Raw genomic sequence first — 23,577 nt, forward strand, 5'->3', positions numbered from 1 at the left:
GTGCATCATTGCATGCATCCGTGAACTGAACTCCCCAGCCACAATTGTTTTTCGTTGAAATAACCTTTTGTGTGTGTACAGAGCGTAGAGGTGTGTGTACTTTTTGTGTGTGTACACAGTGCGTAGAGGTGTGTCTGTCTGTCTGTCTGTCTAAATACTGTCAACGAAGTACACACCCACAACACCAGAGGGAGCTAAACAAACCATGTGCAAGTTGTGCAACCCAGATTTGGCACAAACAATGGACTAAAATCATTTCGAATCGCTCCTATGCCACCAAAATGTGGAACGCCCTACCAACGGTCATTAAGACATGCGAATCCTTTGACTCCTTCAAAACCGCTCTCAAAGGGCACCTGGATGGCTACAACAGGCCCCGTAAAATCTGAATCCCTCACCCACCCCCTTTCCCCCTCACTGTAGGCCTGTATGTTTTCTTTTCCCTTTTTACCTCCTTTATGATGATTTCTGTTTTCTGGCTATATAGAAGTGTATATTATTTGTATGTCTCTAAATGTTAGGATGAATTGAACAATTGGGTGGACCACTGGACCCTCTTGTAAACAAGTCTAGTGCTTTATTGGTCGTCCACTCACAGTTAAAAGTGTTTTGTATTGAGTTGTGCTTGAAATGTACTGTAATTCTGCAAACATAAATACTTCAATCAATCAATCAATCAAGTGTGTGTGTGTGTGTGTGTCTTGTGAACCAAATGTCCCCCAAATTGTAGATTATGAGAAATAGACAATGTGACAAACATTCTGGTGCTCAGAAGAGAAATGTTGTTAATGTTTTATGATGACACTGACACTGAGATATATTAGGAGTTCAACTAGTAGCCTACTAATGGTTCTCAAAAGTTTTATTTGCGAGGAGTGGACCCTCAAGTGTTATTCATAGTCTGGATTTTCCGTGGTGAGGTGACCACCGAACTACAACATGACGTCACAAGCCGCGGTGAAGAGCAAACCACCGCCACCGCCCTTCTCTCTGTTTTTACTCACCACCGCTCAACGTTATTTCAGCTCCGGTGGTCAGCTCACCACCACTCGGTGGTCACCTCACCACCGAAAATCCAGACTATGAATGAGCCTTTACACGTCCATTTGGAGACCTTATTTTGTCTGGCAAAAATGGAATTTTGATAAAAATGTTCACCACAAGCCAGCTATGGTGATAACACCTGGTGTGTGTGTGTGTGTGTGTGTGTGTGTGTGTGTGTGTGTGTGTGTGTGTGTGTGTGTGCGTGTGTGTGTGTTACAGACATCTTGAAATTAACTTGAAAAAAGTACATTTGACTAAACTTTAAATAGAGAACTTTTACACACACAAAAAATAAATGCAGTTGAACAACAACCTTCTGGTATACATGTTAATTATGTAGTACTAATATACTAAACTTCAATATATGAATTATTTAACTTTATATGAACAAGTAAGTAGTAGTAAGTAAATATTTAGTACACATAAACTTGCACTTTTATTTTATTTAACCAGTCAAGTCCTATTCAAAACCTTTCTAAAATAGCCGATCTACAAGCTCACAAAGCAGAAAAGTTATGAAACGTTTTTGAAACCGTGACATGGTCAAAATAGGATCCAGTTAGACGAGATAGATCAGAGTCGACAAGTAAGTTTGGCCTCTGGCCATTTTTTTCCGAAGATGATGGTGGGCCATAACCTGACTCCGCCAGATGGGGCAGCAGAGAGTACTTGATCCCGCCTCTAGCTGCTGCTGATTGGCCAGGCCGTTTTGTGGCCGGAGCATCAAGTCTGCCTGAGAGTTCCCAGATGGGAGCAGGAGGGGGGAACTCTCTGTGTACTCTCTGCTGCCCCATCTGGCGGAGTCAGGTTAGGTGGGCCATTCGATCGCTAATAATAGAACCTGGGACATGCCTTATGTACAATGACTATATTTTTATAAAAGTTAATAAATCAAACGGTGTGGTAAATACTGTATTAACTAGGCCTACTGATAGAAATACTTGTGGAGTCAAATGTTACAGTGCTTAAAGTTAAACATCCGCTGCAGGATTGCCAAGACCAGATGTCACAAAACAATGGTCACGATAACATCAATCAAGCATAACTTTTCACTCCCGTTCTGTAATGAAGTGATAAACTGCTGACTGGCCGAGCAGAATAATAGCCTACTCACCAAGGGTCACTTTCAATCCGTAGGCACGTGGCCCATAATGACGTATCAAATCACTTTAGCGGTCATGCATGGAACTGAGTTGAGAGCTTGACTGTGTGCCAGAGATTAGCAGCGCTATGTGCGGTATGTTCACTCGCTGCATTGTATCCACAGTCACACATTTCCAGTGTGGAAGATGAATCTTTACATCGAAAATGATTTCGTACATTGCCGTGGGGCAATATTTGAATGTTGGGAACACATTTTGGAGCAAACTTGGTGTATTACATTTACATTTACATCATGCTACTACTACTACCACTATTATTATTATTAATACTAATAATAATCATTCATAAATAATGTATGTGAACTTGTAGAAATTATTTCTTCATCTGAGGTCTATAGAACAGAAATCTGATGATTGTATTAAATATAACAGGTCTGTTTATGGCTTGGTATGCATGTGTGTAAAACTGATTCAGTGTAAGGTGTAGCGTGTCGTGTGCGTGTGCGTGTGCGTGTGCGTGTGTGTGTGTGTGTGTGTGTAAAAGAGATTGAGAAGTGTGTGTGTGTGTGTGTGTGTGTAAGGACTTGAGTACTAATCCCCAGTCAGCCTAGCCGAAGGTTTGCTTCTGTCAGAATGAGGGCCGTTGTCGCCACTGCGTTTCTCTCCGTGCTCTTCTTCTTCTCTTTCCAAACGTCATGCGGTCAGCAGGACGACTCCTCCTCCGCCGGGACGGACATCTTCGCCGGCGGGGGGGTGCCCAGACCCCTCTGGGACGAGCTGCGAGGCCTGAAGGAGATGCTGCTGGACCTGCGGACGGCCACCGTGGAGCAAAAGACGCTCCTGAGGAGCCTGGAGTCCAGAGTGCAGGACCAGACCATGGGCTCTGAGGAGCACCGGGCCAAGACGGAGAGCCTGGAGGAGAAGCTGGAGCAGCACCAACACAGGTAAGAGACACACAGACCCACCCACCGGAGACAGATGTTTGGGCCCGGTGGTGGCTGTGTGTGTGTGTGTGTGTGTGTGTGTGTGTGTGTGTGTGTGTGTGTGTGTGTGTGTGTGTGTGTGTGTGTGTGTGTGTGTGTGTGTGTGTGTGTGTGTGTGTGTGTGTGTGTGTGTGTGTCGTAAAAACCCTGTCCTCAAACCAGCGGCACATTTGAGACCCCTGAGTTTGGCCCAAAGGCGGGAGATTTGAGCACAGAGCAGTTTCAGGCGATAGAAGCATGTGCAGTAGCATTTTGAATACGGAAGTCATAGATGTACAGTATATAAGAAAGGCTAGATGGCCCAAGGCGGAGTCTACAGCGCAGTTCATTGGTGGCCATCTTGCAACAGTCTTTTATGGTATGTTCTATCATAGATATTAAAAAATATAGATGCCTCATTGGCCGCTGCAGTTCATTGGAGCGATGTGTCTCCAATGAAGGCAGGAAGTCAAGCGGAAGTGCACTGATGAAGGCTTTTTTTCTTTTTTTTTAAACAAATCTTTATAACAGTCATGACAATACATTACAATACAAAACAAACACAAACAACAAAGTTATTAATACAACAACACAACATCAGAGCCAGGGGGGATTACTAACAGAAAACATTAAAGAGTGAACACAAAGCAACAGTTCTCCGCAGCTTTCTTATTTAGAAGTGCTGAAGGCATTTGCTGAAGGCACGCTGCGTCGCCGCCCAAGTGACGTCACTCATGCGACTCCTCCATGTCTCTCGCTAGTCGCCAATCAGAGCGCGTCTTTTCCGGGACGAAGGCAAATGTTTTGCAAGGAATCTCTGGAAAATTGTGCCTTCAATTCTGACACGCGCCCCAGAGCCGGAAGAGGGGTCTACGTTTATCTGTTCTATGGCTGGGTTGGGCAACTTTGATGATGGAGAGGGCAGTACATTGCATACTATCGGGCATCGTATTTCAACTTTTTTCGGAAATGAATGACCTACTTCGTCATTCTATTATGTATGTCACACAATGATAGCAAAAATAGCTGATCTACAAGCTCAAAACGCGCCACAGTGTCAAATGCATTTAGTTATACTTTATGAACTATACAAATAGACTATATTGAATGAATACTGGTACTAATAGCAGTATGGTAGCTGGTGATCAGCTCAAACAAAAATACTCTTAACTCGCTGAAATCTTGGTGGATTTACAAACGGGTTGGTTTATTACAAAACGTCAATTCAGGATGCTGAATCTGCTTAATGTTTTTTTTTATATGAAATTCCATTATAATTATACAGTATCATCTGACGTTTATTTTTACAAACCAAACCGTTTGAAAATCTGTTGAAAATTTAGCACGTCATGGTTATTTAAAAAGTACATGCACCATGGCCTGGGCCGCGTTCGAGCGGTCCAGGCACCTAGGCTGATAATCCAGCCTGACGGCGTGTCGCGGGTTCGAGTCCTGATCCCGATGACCCATGCCGCATGTCTTCCCCCCCCCTTTCCTGTGGTAATACTGTAAAACAAAACAAAACAGTAAAAATCTATCAATAAAGAAAAAAGCCAAAAAAAATAGTACATGCACCATAGGCACAATGTTATGACTGTAGCAAGATGGCCGCCATGTGGCGCTGTTCGCCAGCAGCGCGGGCGAGTCATCTAGCCTTTATTATGTCTATGACGGAAGTCTCCCAGATTTCACCACCAGGCTGCAGCAGCTTTACCGTTCTACCGCAGTTCTAGGGGCTTGGTTCAGAGTATGGAACGCCATTGGCGACCCGTCATTGGCTGGCCTTTAGCCAATTGGGAGAAATTGACTACTAGTTACAGCGTTATTTTATGTGGCTTTCACCTTTATTTTATATTTTTTATGGAGGGACAGACAGTAGGCTGACAGGAAATGGGGAGAGAGATGGGGGGAAGACATGCAGTAAAGGCCGTCGGGATCGGGAGTCGAACCCGCGGCACACTGCCAGACTGGATTACCAGCCAAGGTGCCTGGACCGCTGAGCCATGGCCCAGGCCAGTGTCTTTTTATTGACAGCTTATTCTCAAGCTGTAAAAAAAAAAATACTGTAGCTGATGTAAAAGCTCACAGCGTGTCGTGCTGTGATGCTTTGTGAGCTTGTTGATCAGCTATTTATTTTCCCTCCTAAAATGACATGTTCAAAATTGGTTTTCTGTGTGCGTGTGCGTGTGCGTGTATAGCTAAAACAAAAATGACACAATGCTTTCAAAAACATCAAAAACTAATGACCGATACATAACTGTGGGGCTCTAAACACACACAGGATCCAGGACTTGGAAAGCACGGTGGCCGGACAGGAGGACCACACACACGTCGCCTTGGAGATGAACATAACGCAGCAGATGAAGAGGCTGAAGCTGAAGATGGACGACAATCAGGACATGCTGACGGACCTGGGACTGGCCCACAAGCACACCACGGACCGCCTGGAGCACCTGGAGGAACAGCACTCGGGTACAACACCACTATCCAGTATGCTAGTATCGGAAAAGCTGCCGATACTGCCTATAAAACAGTGGTTCTCAAACCTTTTCTATGTCAAGGACCCCCAAATTGACACGTATTAGCACGCGCCGCGGAACCCCATTTGAAAACATTTGCCAAGGCCCCCCATAAGAGAAGATTTTTACGGCTCTATAGCAGTGCTTTTCAACCATTTTAATTTCAAGGACCCCAAGTTTGACATTAGACTAAGGACCCCCATTTAATGGCATTTCTATCTCTCTTATAAAATCAATGTAAATTTAACTCCGAGTGTACAAATGGTACCTTTTGGTAATGGTCATTTAGCTGGGGACTCCCTGAAACTCCTCCAAGGACCCCTGGGGGTCCCCAGACCGCACTTTAAGAACCACTGGCCTAAAATACTTGTCTCGAGTATGCCAGTTTATGCCATTACGAGACCACATAATGTATCCTATGATGATATATTACGACAGTAATCAATTATTTTGTTGATCGCTTCAGTTGAGGTTGCACTTCTCAAACCTTTTTAATTTCAAGGACCCCCATAACTCAAATGTACAAATGTACACTCTTAGAGTTACAGACCTGTAAGGGTCCATTTGGAACCCCCTCAAGGAACCCTGAGAGTTCACACCCACACATGGGTATAGTATCGGTACTCTGTATCAACCGATCTGCACCACACTCTGTATTGTTTTGTGGTCACCGGTGGTGCAGTTTCCGAACCAGGCTGTGGTGCCAATTTGTCAATAATGCTCTCGGTGGTAGTTTCAAAGTGTGTGTGTGTGTGTGTGTGTGTGTGTGTGTGTGTGTGTGTGTGTGAGAATGGGAGAATGTAATGTGTGTGTGAATGGGAGAATGTAATGCACAGTCCACGTGTGTGTGTGTGGTGTGTGTGTGTGTGTGTGTGTGTGTGTGTGTGTGTGTGTGTGTGTGTGTGTGTGTGTGTGTGTGTGTGTGTGTGTGTGTGTGTGTGTGTGTGTGTGTGTGTGTGTGTGTCGATGTTTGTTCCAAGGAAGTTAAAGTCAATTACCTGTTCCACTTCTACACTGTTCATGTGAATATGGGTGTGTGCCCAACGCGATCTCGTGACATTGTCGTGTTCGTGCCCTGGATTCCTAGAGAAATAGAGACAGAAGGAAGAAGAGCGAGAATCGAGGAGGATGAGCAGAAATAGAGGATAGCAGAAATAGCCGAGCTGTAGTGCAGTCCTCGCAACCCATGTTTGGTGCAGAACAAACAAGTTGGTTGGGATATCGCAGGTGTATTTATACACCTGTGGTGATTGCAAAAAGGATCGTCTGTGGTGAGTGGAGGCAGGTGTAGTGGATACAGGTGATTGTGAATGGGGAGTGGCTAATGAGTGGGCGGGAAGCGATTGAGAATGGGGAGCGGCCGTGATAATCGGTGGGTGGTCCGCCACTCCTGAACCTGCGCTGTATACAACTTCCATTGTAGAATCGGCCTCAGTTTTAAACGAGTTGATGCAGATCACAGGTCACTAGAGTATGTTCGACCCATCTGAGAGGCCTGACTGGGCTGTGAGCATATCACGTGTGTGTGCGTATGTGTGTGTGCGTTTGTGCGTGTGTAGTAGGGTATTGTGCTGGGAGTTATCTACATTAATGATTGTTTCCTACAGTCTTATTGTTCTTAGTGGAATGTGAACATTGTATTCGATTGTGCTCTTACTGTGTGACCCTCATATTCATTGACCGTACAGCACTTTATTCAGAACTGTGTTTTATTTATATGTGATTTATGAATAAAATGGGATTTAATTGGATTATCACATGACTCATGTGATAGCAATGTGATAGAGCATGTGTAGCAATTATTTGGGCAGAATCTGTAGGAGTAGAAGGTAAAAAGTGCTGTTTTTGAAAAAGTACCGTAGTCTCAATGTCCCTATGGGGAGTTGCATCATGTGGACCCCAGTAAGACTAGCAGATTGCCATGGCATCAGCTAATGGGGATCCTTTTCAAATACACAAATAAATAAACCATGATCCAAAGGCATCCTGGGAAATGTCTTATTTCGATTGGACGACCTACGGCTCAACATTTATCGTCCATAATATAATGTAGGCTGATATACCACAGACACCACCAAAGACTCGCACATTGGCGCACACGCATGCACACACGCATGCATGCACACACGCATGCGTGGTTGTTACTGAAGCTGTTGTTGACCCACTTCAGGATGTAACGTATGCCTCATCATAGGGATTTATTAATTATACACACACACACACACACACACACGTGCGCTCGCACGCACACACACACACACACACACACACACACACACACACACACACACACACACACACACACACACACACACACACACACACACACACACACACACACACACACACAGAGAGACAGACGGCTACTTATTATAATCCCGGCTCTTGTAGTTCCATCACAGCAGGAAAAGTGCTGGTTCATGCGGCGAGATGTTGAATTGATTTAGCTTGCGTTTAATATGTATCGCTCATAACCACATTATAAAGCTCTGTATTTCTACTGTTTTATGGTCAATGGTGTGTAGCATCATGACAATAAACTAAGCTCTTTAATGTTGTTAATATATCTGGGAAAGTGTAAAATATTTCAAGTTGGCTGCCGATGGCTCAGATGAGCGCATGTACGCACACACACACTTCATACTTCGCTGCTATTTTTGAACATTTCTGAAAATGTTGAATCATTTAGATTCAACAAATCTTCTCTTCTGCTGTGGTCCCTGGCACAAAACATTTTGAAATGGGCGGTCATTTTTGGGGTCCTTGGCAAGAAAAAAAGTTTACTAAACATTAGGTCAAGAGTGTAGGTTGGATATAGGTGATTCTCTACAGATAGGACCGCAAATTTAAAGTTTTTCCTTTTACAGTTTTAATTTCAGCTAATGCTGCCCAACTGTCATCTCTAGACAACAGGCTGAGTTCTAGTGAGAACAAGCTGCAGGAAGTGAGGGATGACACTGCAGGTTAGTACGTTGCATTTAGTTGCTGTCAGGCAGAAACCTCTTATCACCATAATGTTTTAGAGTGTTTTTTCATAAATCATTGTATGTATGCAACCTTTATTTTACCAGGAGAAATGGGTTCTAGACCTAATTCTCAAGTGAGCTGATAGCAAAGACAAGGCCAAAGCAGTATAAAAGAATACAAGAGACAAGACAAAAACATACAATACAAACAATTACACAACCCCAAAATATATAGTTACATTAAAACTACAAACCTAACAAATGCAAGACCATCGATTATAGACTCAGCTTGCTATTGGCCATATTCAGACCGCAGCCATCTTGCCAGCAAGGTGATACTTCCCATAGACAGCCCATTCATCCAAACAGAAAAGTCCTCTCTAATTATATTAAACAACGTCAAAATCACCAACATTGCAGCTGTAGGGACAGCTTGAATTATCCTCTTTCAATGTAGCTGTTGCCACACTGTCGAAAGAGCTGCGCAAGTTCTCGGCTGCGCGCAGCTTAAAGCTTGAGTTTTTAGACAGCTGGTGGATGGAAATTAAGCTCCACCTCCGCGGAATACTTGCGCGACGGCCAGATTCCCGGAAACGCTCTCCTCCGCCCAAAAAGTCCGCGGAGGTGGAGCTTCTTTTCCATCCACCAGCTGTCTAAAAACTCAGAATTTAAGCTGCGCGCAGCTTAAGAAGTGCGCAGCTTAAGACCGTTTTGCGCTAAGGTGTGGAGACGGTGTCTGTAAGGTTTAGTCCACCATGTTATGAGCTACTTCCTGTCAAGAACTTCCTTGCAGATAATTATCAGAGTATGGAAGCGCTCGTTATCAGTAAAGCAACCTCCTGCTGCCTCCTGCATTATGTGCAAATTCAAAACAGGTGTTAGACATGGGCCGTTGAGTGATATTCAACAAGTGCTTCCAAACTCCAGCACTTAGAAAAAAATAACATGCAAAGAATTTCTTGACATAAAATGTCTACGGTGGATTTTTATTAAACAAAAACTTTACAAATTGAAAGAGGGTAATTCAAGCTTTCCCTACAGCTGCAATGTTGGTGATTTTTACGTTGTTTAATATAATTAGATAGGACTTTTCTGTTTGGATGAATGGGCTGTCTATGAGAAGTATGACCTAGGTAGCACCTTGCTGGCAAGATGGCTCCAAAAAGTTAGATTTTAATTAGATGGGGAATGCAAGTCTGAAGAGGTGGGTTTTTTAGAGTAGTTTAGACTTTAGAGTAGTAGAAAGTGGTTGATATGAAAGTCCTCGTTCATTCCTTTAGGAGACATCGTGTTTATTGTATAAATCCAAAAAGATTCCCGCTGTAGTAGAAATCTATTGTCCTATCTGTCTGGGACTGAACACTGATCCATGACACATGGTTTCATTTCAGCTCACGCTGACCAGCTGTCATCTCTACACACTACACTGAGTTCTATTGAGAACAAGCTGGAGGAAGTGAAGGATGACACTGCAGGTTTGTTCCTCTATACGTTTGTTTTCCTGTCTGTCTCTGGTTGTTAATGCTTGTTAATGCTTATTTGCTTGTTGATTCTTTCAGTCGAACTATCAGGTCTGTCAGCTGAGTTATCTTCTATGGGGTCCAGACTGAAAGATAGTCAGACAGAAAAAGAAGGTAAAGTTTAAGTTGTGTTTTGAATTGATTATTGGGGAAGTAATACATTACACACAACATCCATTCAGACTATTGTATACAGATTACACAATACATTAAACACATTTATTTAGGCAGGGCATTATTGATATATTATACAGTATTTAGACACTCACAGTATAGAGAAGTCTGACATTACTGCCACAAGAGGCCGCCATCCCCCTGAGTCACGTGGTTATTTTTTGTATAGAAAATCCCATAGGCAAATTTTAGATCATGTCATATAAGAACTGTGTTCCAAAAATAAACAAATTACCCGGCGATATTATTCATATGGATATGGAGCAACTGGCCAAATTTATTTTTCCCCCAAATGTGCAACTCTACATCACTGCGTCACATACCTGACAATATCTTCTGGCTCATTTGTTTATTTTTGGAACATAGTTCTTATAAGACGTGAACTAAGATTTGCCTATTTCCAATACAAAAAATCACACCCGTGTGAACTGAGTGGTGTAAGGTTTTATATAGCATGATCAGCTGTGGTCTGACGTAATGTCTGACGTAATGAAATCACACCCGGATGTGATTTCACAACTGGCTTTTTTTGTGCAGAAAAAATGAGCATGGTTGCTACGGTCATCCAGTTCACCCGGGTGTGATTTAATTACGTCAGAAATTATTTTGAACATAGCAACCATGCTCATTTTTTTCTGCGCACAAAAGCCAGTTGTAGGAGTGGTTTACACCACTCAAAAATAACTTAGTGGGGGAGTGACGTCAGGACGTTGGTACTGATATACTACCTTGCTTCTTGTTAATGTTCAGTTTGTCCACTGTCTCCTCTCAGTGTTGTTCAGGTTGAGCCAATCAGATCAGGAGTCTAAACTGTCTGAGTTGGAGAACAGAGTAACAGCCAGCCAGACTCAACTGGACCAGTTGAAGACACACAACACAGGTTGATCTGTCCTCTTCTCACTGCTGCTTCAATGAAAGGACTTAAGAGCAGAGGAATGTCACTTCAACATTAAACTACAACATTCATGTTTTCTTTAATAACTTAATTTCAGCTCATGCTGCCCAGCTGAGATCTTTAGAATTGAGACTGGAGGAAGTTAGGAATGACACTACAGGTTTGTACATCTATACATTTTTTGTTTTCCTATCTGTCATGCACTTTTATTGTCTCCACCAGGCCGAAGGCATGGGGAGAGAGTATGTTTTGCACTCCATCCGTCCGTCCGTCCGTGTGTGTGTGTCCGTCCGTCCGTTACCAGCTAATCTCCGGCACCGTTAACCCGGTCGATGCCAAACCTTGCACACACAATCCCTAGATGCCAACGATGAACCTCTGCCCCAAAGTTTCCAGAACGGCCTGTTATAGCACCACCAGGAGGCTGACTTTTGTAAAACACATTTTTTGATATTACTACTCCAGATTTTGTCCAAAAATCCCGCAAATCGTTACACAGTATCTCTATAGTCATGTGCTCAAGACGGATCTGTCCGATATATCATATTCCATCCTAATTGGCTAACATTGGCTTTCAAAGTTTGCAGGATTGGCCAGTGAATGAATGCAGCGTGCAATTTACGTGAAATCTTTCACACACTTTCCTACTAGGCTGAGGAATATATCCCACCCTTTTCACATTGGCCTGTTATAGCGCCACCAACAGGTGGATTTTTGCAAAACACATTTTTGGAACAAAATGCCTCAAATCATCCAACTGCCATCAAAGGCGTAAGAACAAATGGCACCCTTTTCACATTGGCCTATTATAGCGCCACCAGGAGGCCACACCCTGTGCCCCGAGGGGCACTTTTTCTAGTTCTGTCTGAAGTTGAACAGTAAAAAAGCCTCTAGGTGGTTGGCAAGGTTTTGTTTGTTGCTCTTGCCCAGGCAGGGAGTGCTTGTGAGTTGGAGAACTGTGTGCCAAACAGTATCTGGCCAGTGGTTCTGAAACTTTTCAGGACGCAGGCAAAGCTGTCTGGGGTCCCCCAAGCCTCTTTTTCCCCTCTACATCAAATCTCCTTAACAGAAAGTACATGCTGAAAATACGCTCACAGCGCCTTGCAACTCGGCACATTGTGATACTGTAGACCAGAGCTATTCTCACTGGTATTTGCCCTAGAACAGCAAAGCTAGTCTTCATGTGGACACATTATTCATCTCATCTCATTTAGACCTGTTAAAACCTTTCTGTTGTTCTAACTTTCAATCCCGGATTGGGACTGTGTCATTTGATTTGTTGATATAGCAACATTCATTGATTTTGATTTTTGGTTTGGATTTAGAAGACTTTTTTTTTCTTCTTCTCTTCTCGACATTGGCATCTGGGTAAAATCATAATATTCCCAAAGACAAAACGTTAGATTTGTCTTTGAAACCATGAATGTTTTTTTTAGAGTGGTTTCAAACGAGGCGATACTATAGATTAGCTAATCCGACACCTCACATTGTCATGCACAACGAGTATGAAATGGCACACACGTGGTCTCCTCCTAAGTGGGCATGCACAGTCACTCTACTTCTCCACTGGAATTAAGAGACTCATGTCCAACTTTGGGTCTCCAAGTCACACACATACAGGGAATCAATCAGCGTTGGTACAGTAAGTTATTTGGTTACCCATCCGTCCTAGCTGGGACTACTACAGTTATGCACAGGCAGATCTATTTAGACTGTTTGATCATTAGCTCGCCCATGTGGACATGTGTGTACTGTCTGGGACTGCAGAAAAATAATAAACCTGCACACTCATCTGCTCCAATGTAATTTATTGACGACGCTTCGAGCCAAGGCTCTTCATCAGGTCAACCTCGAGGTGTGAGTCTCTCACCAACTTAAATAGACACCCACAGGTCACGTTATCAATCAGTGGGTGGAACAACATGGTAATCAGTTCAAACAATCAAATAGATATACCTTCAGTGTTCTATTGTCGTATCTGTCTGGGACTGAAGTGAACACTGATCCATGACACATGGTTTCATTTCAGATCACGCTGACCAGCTGTCATCTCTACACACTACACTGAGTTCTACTGAGAACAAGCTGGAGGAAGTGAAGGATGACACTGCAGGTTTGTTCATCTATACGTTTGTTTTCCTGTCTGTCTCTGGTTGTTAATGCATGTATTTATTTGCTCGTCGATTATTTCAGTCCAACTATCAGGTCTGTCAGCTGAGTTATCTTCTATGGAGTCCAGACTGAATGACAGTCAGACAGAAAAAGAAGGTATGTAGATTTCACTTGTGTTTGGTTGTTGTGAAAGTAGCCTCGGTACCCCCAGGGTCGCATTCGGCTCGAAAAGAAAAGCCTGGGGAAACGAGACACATTTCCTGGTCTAGGAGTGGGAGTGAACTACAGTGCGGATGCCCGTCACTCCAAATTTGGTGACGTCAGTCTTGTCCACTGTTTTCTACCAGGGAGGGGAGGGGCCCTCCGGGCGGGCGCTCAGATCGGTGAACCAATATGATCCAACGCCGTGATCCTGGTGCCACGTCCCGCCCCTCTATACCAGAAATCACCGTGGCTGGGCAGGCTATTGTAAAAGGGACACACATTAGACACATCATCCATTCAGTCAGTAGACTACACAGGTGGTTCTCAAACATTGTCATGTCAATTGATATGTATTTGGTCATAGGGACCCCCATTTGATATGTTGTGCCAGGGACCCCGGCCCATAAGAGACATTGTCAACATTTGTGACCCACCGTGAATGGGAGAGTCATTGGATTAGTATTCATTTTCGTTTTTTCATGTAATATGAAGGCAGGGAATCATAGCTTCAAATTGACATTTTAGTTCAGTTTGATCCGCCAGCTTATAGAGTAATGTCTTGCACAAAACAGCAAGTTGAGAAAACAGGCTTGAAGGGTTCACTTCTGTGGACTACATTACACCTAGCTACATGTTTAAGCATTTATTTCATGTCGATTTCAGCTCTGACATTTATTTCAGACATGCACTCTAGTATGTGAAGAGTCTGCCTGTGCTATTAACCCATTTAAAATCTTTTGAAAAATGATTTTAAATACGTTTTTCTCCTCTGGTGAAAAGCTGGAGGTTGCACGATGACAGGCTCTCAGTCAAATCTGTAGTACCCTATTTTTTGAATAGCCAAAAAATAAAAGAAACAGGCTTGAGTGTTAAACTCCTGGGACCTCCTCAAGAGCCCCTTGGCCTTGAGGTCACCGGACCCCACTTTTGTAACCAGTGGATAGATATTAGACACAACATCTATACATTAGACAAGTATTTGTCTTTAGACAGCAGAATATACATTAGACAGTATTTATTTAGTCAGTATAATATACATTTATTAGACATATATTCATTACATTTGTCCACTGTCTCCTCAGCGTTGTTCAGGTTGAGCCAATCAGATCAGGAGTCTAAACTGTCTGAGTTGGAGAACAGAGTAACAGCCAGCCAGACACAACTGGACCAGTTGAAGACACACAACACAGGTTGATCTGTCCTCTTTTCACTGCTGCTTCAATGAAAGGACATTGAAGTCATAGTCATAGTCTTTTGAATAAAATTCTATTTAGTTTTAGTCATGTTTTAGTAATCTGAAATGTTTTGGTTTTAGTCTAGTTTATTTTTTTGGCAGGCCTTAATGGCATCATAATACCTGATTTGACGTGTGGTTCCACACGGGTGCATGCTGAAAACTGCTAATCTACAAGCTCACAACGAGTCGCAGTGCGACCCGTTGTGAGTTTGTAGATCTGCTATTTTCAGAGTGCAATACCGGAGTGCAACCAAGCATAAAATGAGTTGTCTTTTAGTTCTACTGGATCTCTTCTCCACAAGTGCCTCCCTAACATTTTAGTCTAGTTTCTATTTGTTGATGAAATTGTCAATATATTTGGTCTTAGTTTTAGTCATCATAGCAATTTAGTTTTTATTTCGTTTTCGCCAGTGAAAATAGGTAGTCGACAAACATTTTTCATTATAGTTTTAGTTGACGATGTTTTGTTTAATGGCTTAATTTCAGCTCATGCTGAGCAGCTGTCTTCTGTAGACGCCAGAATGACTTCTACTGAGAACAGGCTGGCGGAGGTGAAGAATGAGACTGCAGGTTTGTACAGATTTGTTTTACGGGGTAGCTCAGTAGGAGCTAGAAATCTATAGCAATGGTTCCCAAACGTTTTACCTCAAACTCATGTATCTATTTATTTGCTTGTTGGACCATTTCAGTCCAACTATCAGGTGTGTCAACTGGGTTATTATCTTCTATGGAGTCCAGACTGAAATACAGTCGGACCGTAAAAGAAGGTAAATGGTTTCAAGTTGTGACTGACTAACTACTTCTTCAAAGTGAGTGACACCCACAGCCACAACACTAGAGGGAGCAACCTTATTGTACCACCCAAATTTAAATTTAACAAACATGGGGAAATTCCTATTCTACCATCCATTCAAGCAGTGTTTCTCTAATGGGGGTATGTGTACCCATAGGAGTACGCAGGAGGTACTTGATAGAAAATGGAAACGTTTATTTTACTGTTATGTTTAATGATAAAACATTGACAAATGCTGCTCTGTAAAGCTTTAAAGCAAATTAAGTAAGAATTTTGACTAGAACAACTGTTACTAAATACAGTGAATAGAAAACTATTGACATAAAAACTTGACTTTTGATTATTTTCTAATCAAAATGTTGTCAATTAAAAGAGGTACTTGGATTCAGTAATCAGGAAAAGGGCTACTGAAGCCCAAAAAGTTTGAGAACCACTGCATTAAAGGATGTGTATCGCTGGTTTCTTTCTAAATTGGCCTGAAAAAACTATCTTATCAGGAGACCACAAATTCCCATTGAAAGGAGGCGGGTGTCATTCACTGCCGCCGTTTTCTCCTTTGTATAGTGTTTCTATTTGATTGCATGTATCATTGTGTCATTTTTTATGTTGATTTATTGAATACAGATTTATTGAATAGGACCAGAATGGAAACAAGTTCCCAGGACACTTTTGTGTTATCCTTTTAGCCTAAATGTCTTACTGTAACACGTGCTGTTTACATTTCTGACTAATCAATCAATCAATCAATCAATCAATCAATAAAAAAAAATAAAGTTGCAAAAACATGTGGTAATTATACTGAACATCACAACATGGGCTCTGGGTGTGAAAATCATAGACATAAAAAGGTAGACGCCTCTTCCGTCTATGGGGCGCGTGGCAAAATTGAAGGCCCAATTTTCCCGAGATTCCTTGCGAAGCGTAGTGGAACCATCAAGGAAGCATGAGCGGATGCTTGTCAAGCGTGCGTCACAGAAATCCCGGAAAAGTCGCACTGTGATTGGCCAGTAGTCACTTGAGTGGCAGCGAGAGACATGGAGGAGTCGCATAAGTGACGTCACTTGGGCAGCGACCCAACGTGCCTTCAGCAAATGCCTTCAGCACTTCCGCTTGACTTCCTGCCTTCAATGGAGACACAGCGCTCCAATGAACTGCAGCGGCCAATGAGGCATCTAAAGTCCCCTCTCTCAGTTGATGTCTGTGTGTCTCTCTCCCCATGTCTGATATGACAGTGGTTCTCAAAGTTGGATCCGGGGACCCCCAGGGGTCCTTGAGGGGGTTCCAGGGGGTCCCCAGATAAAGGATAGATTTTTAGGAAATGGGATGGGGCTACAACTCTGAGAGTTATGGTGGTCAAAATCACTTTAACCACTTCAACCCCTATACTGTATATCGCTATTTTTAACATTTCATATAACATTTCATTTTTGACATTTTTAACACCACAGATCGTCAACATATTTTCAGACGGGGGTCCAAGGTCAAATACATAATCATTTTGGGGATCCTGGAAAAAGTTTGAGAAGAACTGCAATAACAAGAGATTCACTGATTCACCTTGTACTTTTGTTTCTGATTCCAGCTGAACTGTCTGTCCTGGGAGACAGACTGAAGTCCACCGAAGACAAAGTAGAATATCTGAACAAGAGAAACGCAGGTTACTGAACTCATGAATTATGATTCATAATCATGTACTACTGCAGTAGATGCAACGTGCAGTAGATGTATTCCTGTGGAACAGTGGTTCTCAAAGTGAGGGGTCCGGGGACGCCCAGGGGTCCTTGAGGGGCTTCCAGGGGGTCCCTGCAAAATTTGTTAATACAGCATCACAATCATTTGAACCCCTTTATCCATATTTTATACATTGGCTATTCAGAAATAGCAGATATACAAGCTCGTACAGCTTTTACATCTGCTACTTTTGAAGTGTTTGAAAAGGTTTAAAATGTAGCATTTTATTTTAATACAAATCTTCTCTTCTGCAGGTCCATGGCACAAAAATGGTCACTATAGTCTATAGATACCCTTTAGATACCCTGTATACACACATATACCAGCCTCGGTCCCAACCTTACTCATCTGAGAAGAGAAAAGCCTGGTCACAACCTAAGGCAGAGAGTGCATAGCCGGAAGTGTCAGACCGGAACATCCGTCAGATGTATTTCCCCCAGATACGATATTTTACGACCAATCACAACACCTCATACACAGAGAATGTAAACAGATTTGTAAAGTGTCAACGTCATTTCCTTGAGCGGTACTTCTGCCAAAATCCCACTACTTTATTTATTTTTTGCCAAATTCCAGCAATGCACTCTACAGCGTAGGTCTTTCCCAGTTTGCACATAGTATACTGTATGTTGGTTTGTTTGCTGTTGAGTGAGAAAACATTAATGTTGCACATTAAGCTACTCCTTGGGACCCCCGAAAATCACTTGGACCCCCAGTTTAGTATAGTAGTACCACAACAGTACAGATGTAATACAGATACAGACAGATACAGAGGCAGTACAGAACTACAGATACAGACCAGATGCAGTGCTGTTTCTTATGTAAAAAAGAGATAAAAAAGAGCTGTTTCTTATGTGTTCAGCTCAAGCAGCAGAGCTACCGTTCCTCAACACCAGACTGAGATCAGTGGAGAACCACGTGGAACAACTGAAGAGGAAGAATGCAGGTGAGCATCTATTCTATTCTATACAACTTACACTACAGCCTTCAGAATGTAGGTGAGCATCTATTCTATTCTATACAACTTACAGCCTTCAGAATGTAGATGAGCATCTATTCTAATCTATACAACTTTCAGCCTTCAGAATGTAGGTGAGCATCTGTTCTATGCTATACAACTTACAGCCTTTAGAATGTAGGTGAGCATCTATTGTATTCTATACAAGTTACAGCCTTCAGAATGTAGGTGAGCATCTATTGTATTCTATACAAGTTACAGCCTTCAGAATGTAGGTGAGCATCTATTGTATTCTATACAAGTTACAGCCTTCAGAATGTACAGTAGGTGAGCATCTATTGTATTCTATACAAGTTACAGCCTTCAGAATGTACAGTAGGTGAGCATCTATTGTATTCTATACAAGTTACAGCCTTCAGAATGTAGGCGAGCATCTATTTAATACAACGTACAGCCTTTCCTCAGCCCGGACTCAGGGCTGGATGAATCCCTGCGCGTTACAGCGATGCATCCAAACTACTAACGTTCATGCCATATTAACCAACCAGTGTTGGTTCTGTCTTCCAGTGCTGTCATCCAGGATGTGCAACGCAGAGAGTCGCATGGAAGAGCTTAGGAAAAACATCTCAGGTCTGTCATCTTTTTTTAAATAAAATAATACATTGAAAAAATGTAAAACATCATCTCCAAATGTCAACCTTTTTATATATATTTGTTTCATTATTTAATGCCCTATACTTTGTCATGCAAGAGTGTCAAGCGAAAGTATAGCGAAAATAGCCGATCTACAGTACAATGCGTCGCAGCAGGTTTCTGTCTGAAAGCGATGAAATTGATCATCTGTGTTGAACCCTGTGTTTTGTACAACAGTAATTCTCATATGTTTTTGTGCCAAGGACCCCCAAATTGATGGCTGCAAACCCCCATCTGAAAATGTTTTTAAAAAATGTTCAAAAACAGCAGATGTACAAGCTTGCAGCGTGGCACGAAGTGACACGATGTGAGCTTGTATATGGGCTATTTTTGAATAGCCAACGTATAAATGGATAAAGTGGTTAAAATCATTTTGATGGTGTATTAACACATTTAGCTGGGGTCTGGGGACCCATGGAACCCCCTCAAGGACCCCACTTTGAGAACCACTGTTCTGTACAAGACACAGTTATACACAATATGAAGGTTATAGTTTAGAATGTTTCATTGTTTTTTTATTTTTGGTGTAGGCTAACATAAAAAGATGAAATATGGACATAAATAAAACTCGTTAGTAAACACATGTAGAATACATACAATGACGTCGAGTGCAGTGCAGTGTGTGTCCATCAGCTTTCAAATCAACAGACTTTGACTAGTAAAAATGGTCAGCTAACGAATGAAAACAGTCAGAAGTTGACATTAAAACCTCTCCCCCCTCAGATATAGCACCATCCAACAGTTCCTCCCTAGAGGCCGACCTGTCAGCCCTGGAGGCCAGAGTGACAGACACAGAGGCACACCTGGAAGAGATGCATAGACACAATACAGGTGACTGACTGGTTACCACCAGGGGCCCAAATGGATCAAAATCACAAGTTCAGATACATTCAGATAATGTAAGATGAACTAACTAAAAATATTCAGTACCCACACAGATGCTGCAACGTAATGTTGCAGTTCTTCCGATCTATTGATTCATTTTGATGACGGTTCACACCTGGAGAAAGTGGACTCATTTAAATACCTCTGTGTCACGATGGATCCTAATTCAAATATCACTTATTTTTTCTTTTTTTCTGGATAATCCTCCCTACTATAGAGTGTGCTGACCATATAAGGAGTTCCTCCCTGTCCCCAGTGTTTCAGTTTTGGTGGCGGGTGGCAAAACAGGATGATAGGGGCCTTCCTCCAATCATGATCGAGTGGGGGCGGGCCTTGGTGCACATGCTGACGGCCTGTTGCACTTCCCCCCACTGTAGAGCGTGCATGTGCACATTTTGTTACCGGGGCGGACTGGGTGGTTTTCCAAATCACCCAAATCACTGAATGCTCCTTTAAACTTCATATTGATCTTACAGTTAAAAAAAACCTACGGCAGTTTGCGTTCACTTTATCCTTCCATCAACTGTTTCCCTTTTGAATTTCTCAAGTATTACTTCCCATTGTAGACTATGCTGACATTGTCTATCAAAACACCACTGACACCCATCTCAAGCCTCTTCATGTATTATTGCGACTGTAGGTTGCAGTTTACTATGAAAACCTGCATTTCCCGTCAGTCGTTTGGTCGGTCACACCTCCATATATGGTCACGTCTCGTGACATCACGCCTCCATATATGGTCACGCCTCATGACATCACGCCTCGTGAGTGACACACTCAAACCTCAAACCCTTAGATCTCCATATATGGAGCTGACCTGTTCTGACATTCCATATGTTGATCCACCCCACCCGACGTCCTGCCCCAAAGTTATTAGTGCAGCCGCGCACGGCAGCCGGCGAAAACTAGAGTTCTCAACAGGCCCGAAAATGAAGGCTCGGCCCTACCTGGGCCCTTATCAAACCCTGCCCCCCACCCTTAGATCTCCATATATGGAGTACAGAACATAATTCATTCCATGGCGCTTTGGCATGAGTTCCCAGATGGGAGCAGGAGGGGGGAACCCAGTGTAGGCTACTCTCTGCTGCCCCATCTGGCGGAGTCAGGTTAGCAGCCTAGAGCAATTCTGACAAATTCAGTTTGAAGCAGGTCTGTTATAAGCAGCTCTGTTTCATTACACTTTAATATTTCTTGGATTTTATGTATATTTCTTTAATAACGATTTGGTGCTTGTCTGTAACTTCTGTCAGCTCTGGACATCATCCTGAATGCCAACTTGAACCTGATGGACCATCTACAGTCCGACAATATAGGTAACCGGCGACTGTCCTACTGTCTGTCTGTCTCTATGACATTGTTTCTCTCTTAGCTGTCCTACTTGTCTGTCTCTCCTAGATAGCCGTCTCTCTCTCAACTGTCCTACTTGTCTGTCTCTCCTACATAGCCGTCTCCCTCTCAGCTGTCCTACTGTCTGTCTCTCCTACACTGGAACTAACTAAACTCTTAAGTATATCTCTCTAGCTAGCTAACTCTGAACCCGCTTCGTTTCAAGCCTGCTACAATCTGCTACTTTGATGCTTTTGTTTGATGCTGTAGTATGATCAAGTAGGGCGTTAATTTACAAAAAAAACACAAAAAGTTAGGTTTCCTCCTGACAGACAGATGATATATATGATTTTACTGCAACTTTTGTGTCTTTTTTGCTGTGTCCAGGCCAGCTGTCAGAGATGGAAGCCCTGGCCGTTCGTCTGAACTCCAGTCTGGTCCATTTAGAGGAGATGAAGGCTCAGGTGACGGGTCAGTAATATTCACACCATCTCTAACAGTAAAAGCGTCGATACCTAAAGGGCGCTCAGGTGGCGCACTGGTAAAGCAGCTGCCCACCGTGGAGGTTGTGGGTTCAAATCCATCGTGGTGCATCCGGCTTTGTCGAGCACAAGATGTAGAAAGACTTTTACGCAAGACGTAACAATGAAGAACACCTTGAAACCAGGAAGGTAAATATTTAATTGAATGTTTTAAATGTTCTACAGCTGTCGAGGACAGACTGAGAGATGGAGAAACACTGATGGAAGAGTGGAATAACCAGGAGACAGGTGATATATATTCCAATCTATTCTATTCTCTTCAGTGGTGTACTTAAATTCATGAACCCGAGCATCCCTATTCTGGGCATGTCTAAATAAATGGTTACATTTGTCGAAACATTTTGAGAAAATGTTTAAAAAATGTGCCCAACATTATTAAATTGTTATATTGTGATATTTATCAAACGTATCAAACAGTATACAGCTAAATAGCATATTATGATATGCTATTTATCTTCTTAATTTCAGCTCACGCTGCCCAGCTGTCATCTGTAGACACTAGACTAACCTCTACTGAGAACAAGCTGGAGGAAGTGAGGAATGACATTCCAGGTTTGTACATCCAAACATTTGCATTCCTGTCTGTCTCTCGTTATTTATGCATGTATTTATTTCCTTATTCGATTATTTCAGTCCAACTATCAGGTCTGTCAGACGAGTTATCTTCTATGGAGTCCAGACTGAAAGACAGTCAGGCAGAAAAAGAAGGTATGTAGATTTCACTTGTGTTTGGTTGTTGTAAAAGTAGCCTCGGTACCCAGGCTTTTATTTTCGTTCGCATTCGGCTCAAAAAGAAAAGCCTGGGGAAACGAGACACATTTCCTGGTCTAGGAGTGGGAGTGAACTAAAGTGCGGATGGCCGTCACTCCAAATTTGGTGACGTCAGTGTTGTCCGCTGTTTTATACCAGGGAGGGGAGGGGCCCTCCGCCCCTCGGGTGGGGGCGGGCGCTCAGATCGGTGAACCAATATGATCCAACGCCGTGATCCCGGTGCCACGTCCCGCCCCTCTATACCACAAATCACGGTGGCTGGCCAGGCTATTGTAAAAAAAAAACTAAAATTTGACCAACATTATTAAATTGTGATATTTATCAAACATATCAAACAGTATACATAGAAATGTGCACGCGTTTATAGCTTATTATGCTATGCTATTTATCTTCTTAATTTCAGCTCACGCTGCACAGCTGTCATCTGTAGACACTAAACTGACCTCTACTGAGAACAAGCTGGAGGAAGTGAGGAATGACATTGCAGGTTTGTACATCCAAACATCCAAACATTTGTATTCCTGTCTGTCTCTCGTTGTTTATGCATGTCCTTATGCATTCCTTATTCGATTATTTCAGTCCAACTATCAGGTGTGTCAGCTGAGTTATCTTCTATGGAGTCCAGACTGAAAGACAGTCAGACAGAAAAAGAAGGTAAATAGTTTGACATTGTTTGGTTGATTGTAAAACGATCCATCCATCTTCAACCGCTTATCCGTAGTCGGGTGGCGGGTGAAACAGCTCCATCAGAGAGCTCCAGACTTCCCTCTCCAGAGCAACATTAGTGACTTCCTCCTGGGGGATCCCGAGACGTTCCAAGGCCAGTGAGTCGATGTGTTTCCTCCAACTGCGCCTTGGTCTGCCCCGGGGTCTCCTCCCAGTGGGGCATGCCTAGATGACCTCCCTAGGGAGTCGCCCGAGAGGCATCCTAACCAAATGCCCGAACCACCTAAGCTGGATCATTTCCAGGAGCCATTGTAAAACGATACATTACTCATAATCCATTCATACAGTAGATCATAAGACACAACATTTATTCAGTTTGTAGACTATACATTAGACACAACATCCATGTAGTCTATACATTAGACTAGGGCTGACGTCGATTATACGTCTAATCGATCGATTGAGTCTTAGTCGAC

At 42.7% G+C, this 23,577-nt stretch overlaps 1 protein-coding gene across 2 annotated transcripts in view; it reads left to right on the forward strand.

Annotated features, from left to right (window-relative positions):
• The first annotated feature begins 2,561 nt into the window (after positions 1 to 2,561).
• Positions 2,562 to 23,577, forward strand: part of LOC306942581 (uncharacterized protein) — a 30,252-nt gene continuing 9,236 nt past the window's right edge. The window contains exons 1-23 of one of the 2 annotated variants that reach the window (XM_079528582.1): positions 2,562 to 3,091; positions 5,391 to 5,581; positions 8,496 to 8,591; positions 9,986 to 10,069; positions 10,154 to 10,228; positions 11,061 to 11,168; positions 11,281 to 11,343; positions 13,213 to 13,296; positions 13,377 to 13,451; positions 14,582 to 14,689; positions 15,223 to 15,306; positions 15,426 to 15,503; positions 17,112 to 17,186; positions 18,123 to 18,206; positions 18,786 to 18,848; positions 19,635 to 19,742; positions 21,047 to 21,109; positions 21,510 to 21,593; positions 21,830 to 21,892; positions 22,133 to 22,216; positions 22,298 to 22,372; positions 22,839 to 22,922; positions 23,015 to 23,089. In XM_079528582.1, coding sequence (XP_079384708.1) covers positions 2,781 to 3,091; positions 5,391 to 5,581; positions 8,496 to 8,591; positions 9,986 to 10,069; positions 10,154 to 10,228; positions 11,061 to 11,168; positions 11,281 to 11,343; positions 13,213 to 13,296; positions 13,377 to 13,451; positions 14,582 to 14,689; positions 15,223 to 15,306; positions 15,426 to 15,503; positions 17,112 to 17,186; positions 18,123 to 18,206; positions 18,786 to 18,848; positions 19,635 to 19,742; positions 21,047 to 21,109; positions 21,510 to 21,593; positions 21,830 to 21,892; positions 22,133 to 22,216; positions 22,298 to 22,372; positions 22,839 to 22,922; positions 23,015 to 23,089 — 2,215 coding nt within the window. In that variant the 5' untranslated portion in view covers positions 2,562 to 2,780. The remainder of the gene's footprint in view (positions 3,092 to 5,390; positions 5,582 to 8,495; positions 8,592 to 9,985; positions 10,070 to 10,153; positions 10,229 to 11,060; positions 11,169 to 11,280; positions 11,344 to 13,212; positions 13,297 to 13,376; positions 13,452 to 14,581; positions 14,690 to 15,222; positions 15,307 to 15,425; positions 15,504 to 17,111; positions 17,187 to 18,122; positions 18,207 to 18,785; positions 18,849 to 19,634; positions 19,743 to 21,046; positions 21,110 to 21,509; positions 21,594 to 21,829; positions 21,893 to 22,132; positions 22,217 to 22,297; positions 22,373 to 22,838; positions 22,923 to 23,014; positions 23,090 to 23,577) is intronic. The other variant, XM_079528583.1, reaches the window with a different exon arrangement.

The sequence above is a fragment of the Electrona antarctica genome (assembly GCF_951216825.1).
Source record: "Electrona antarctica genome assembly, chromosome: 18".
NCBI classification, from domain to species: Eukaryota; Metazoa; Chordata; class Actinopteri; order Myctophiformes; family Myctophidae; genus Electrona; species Electrona antarctica.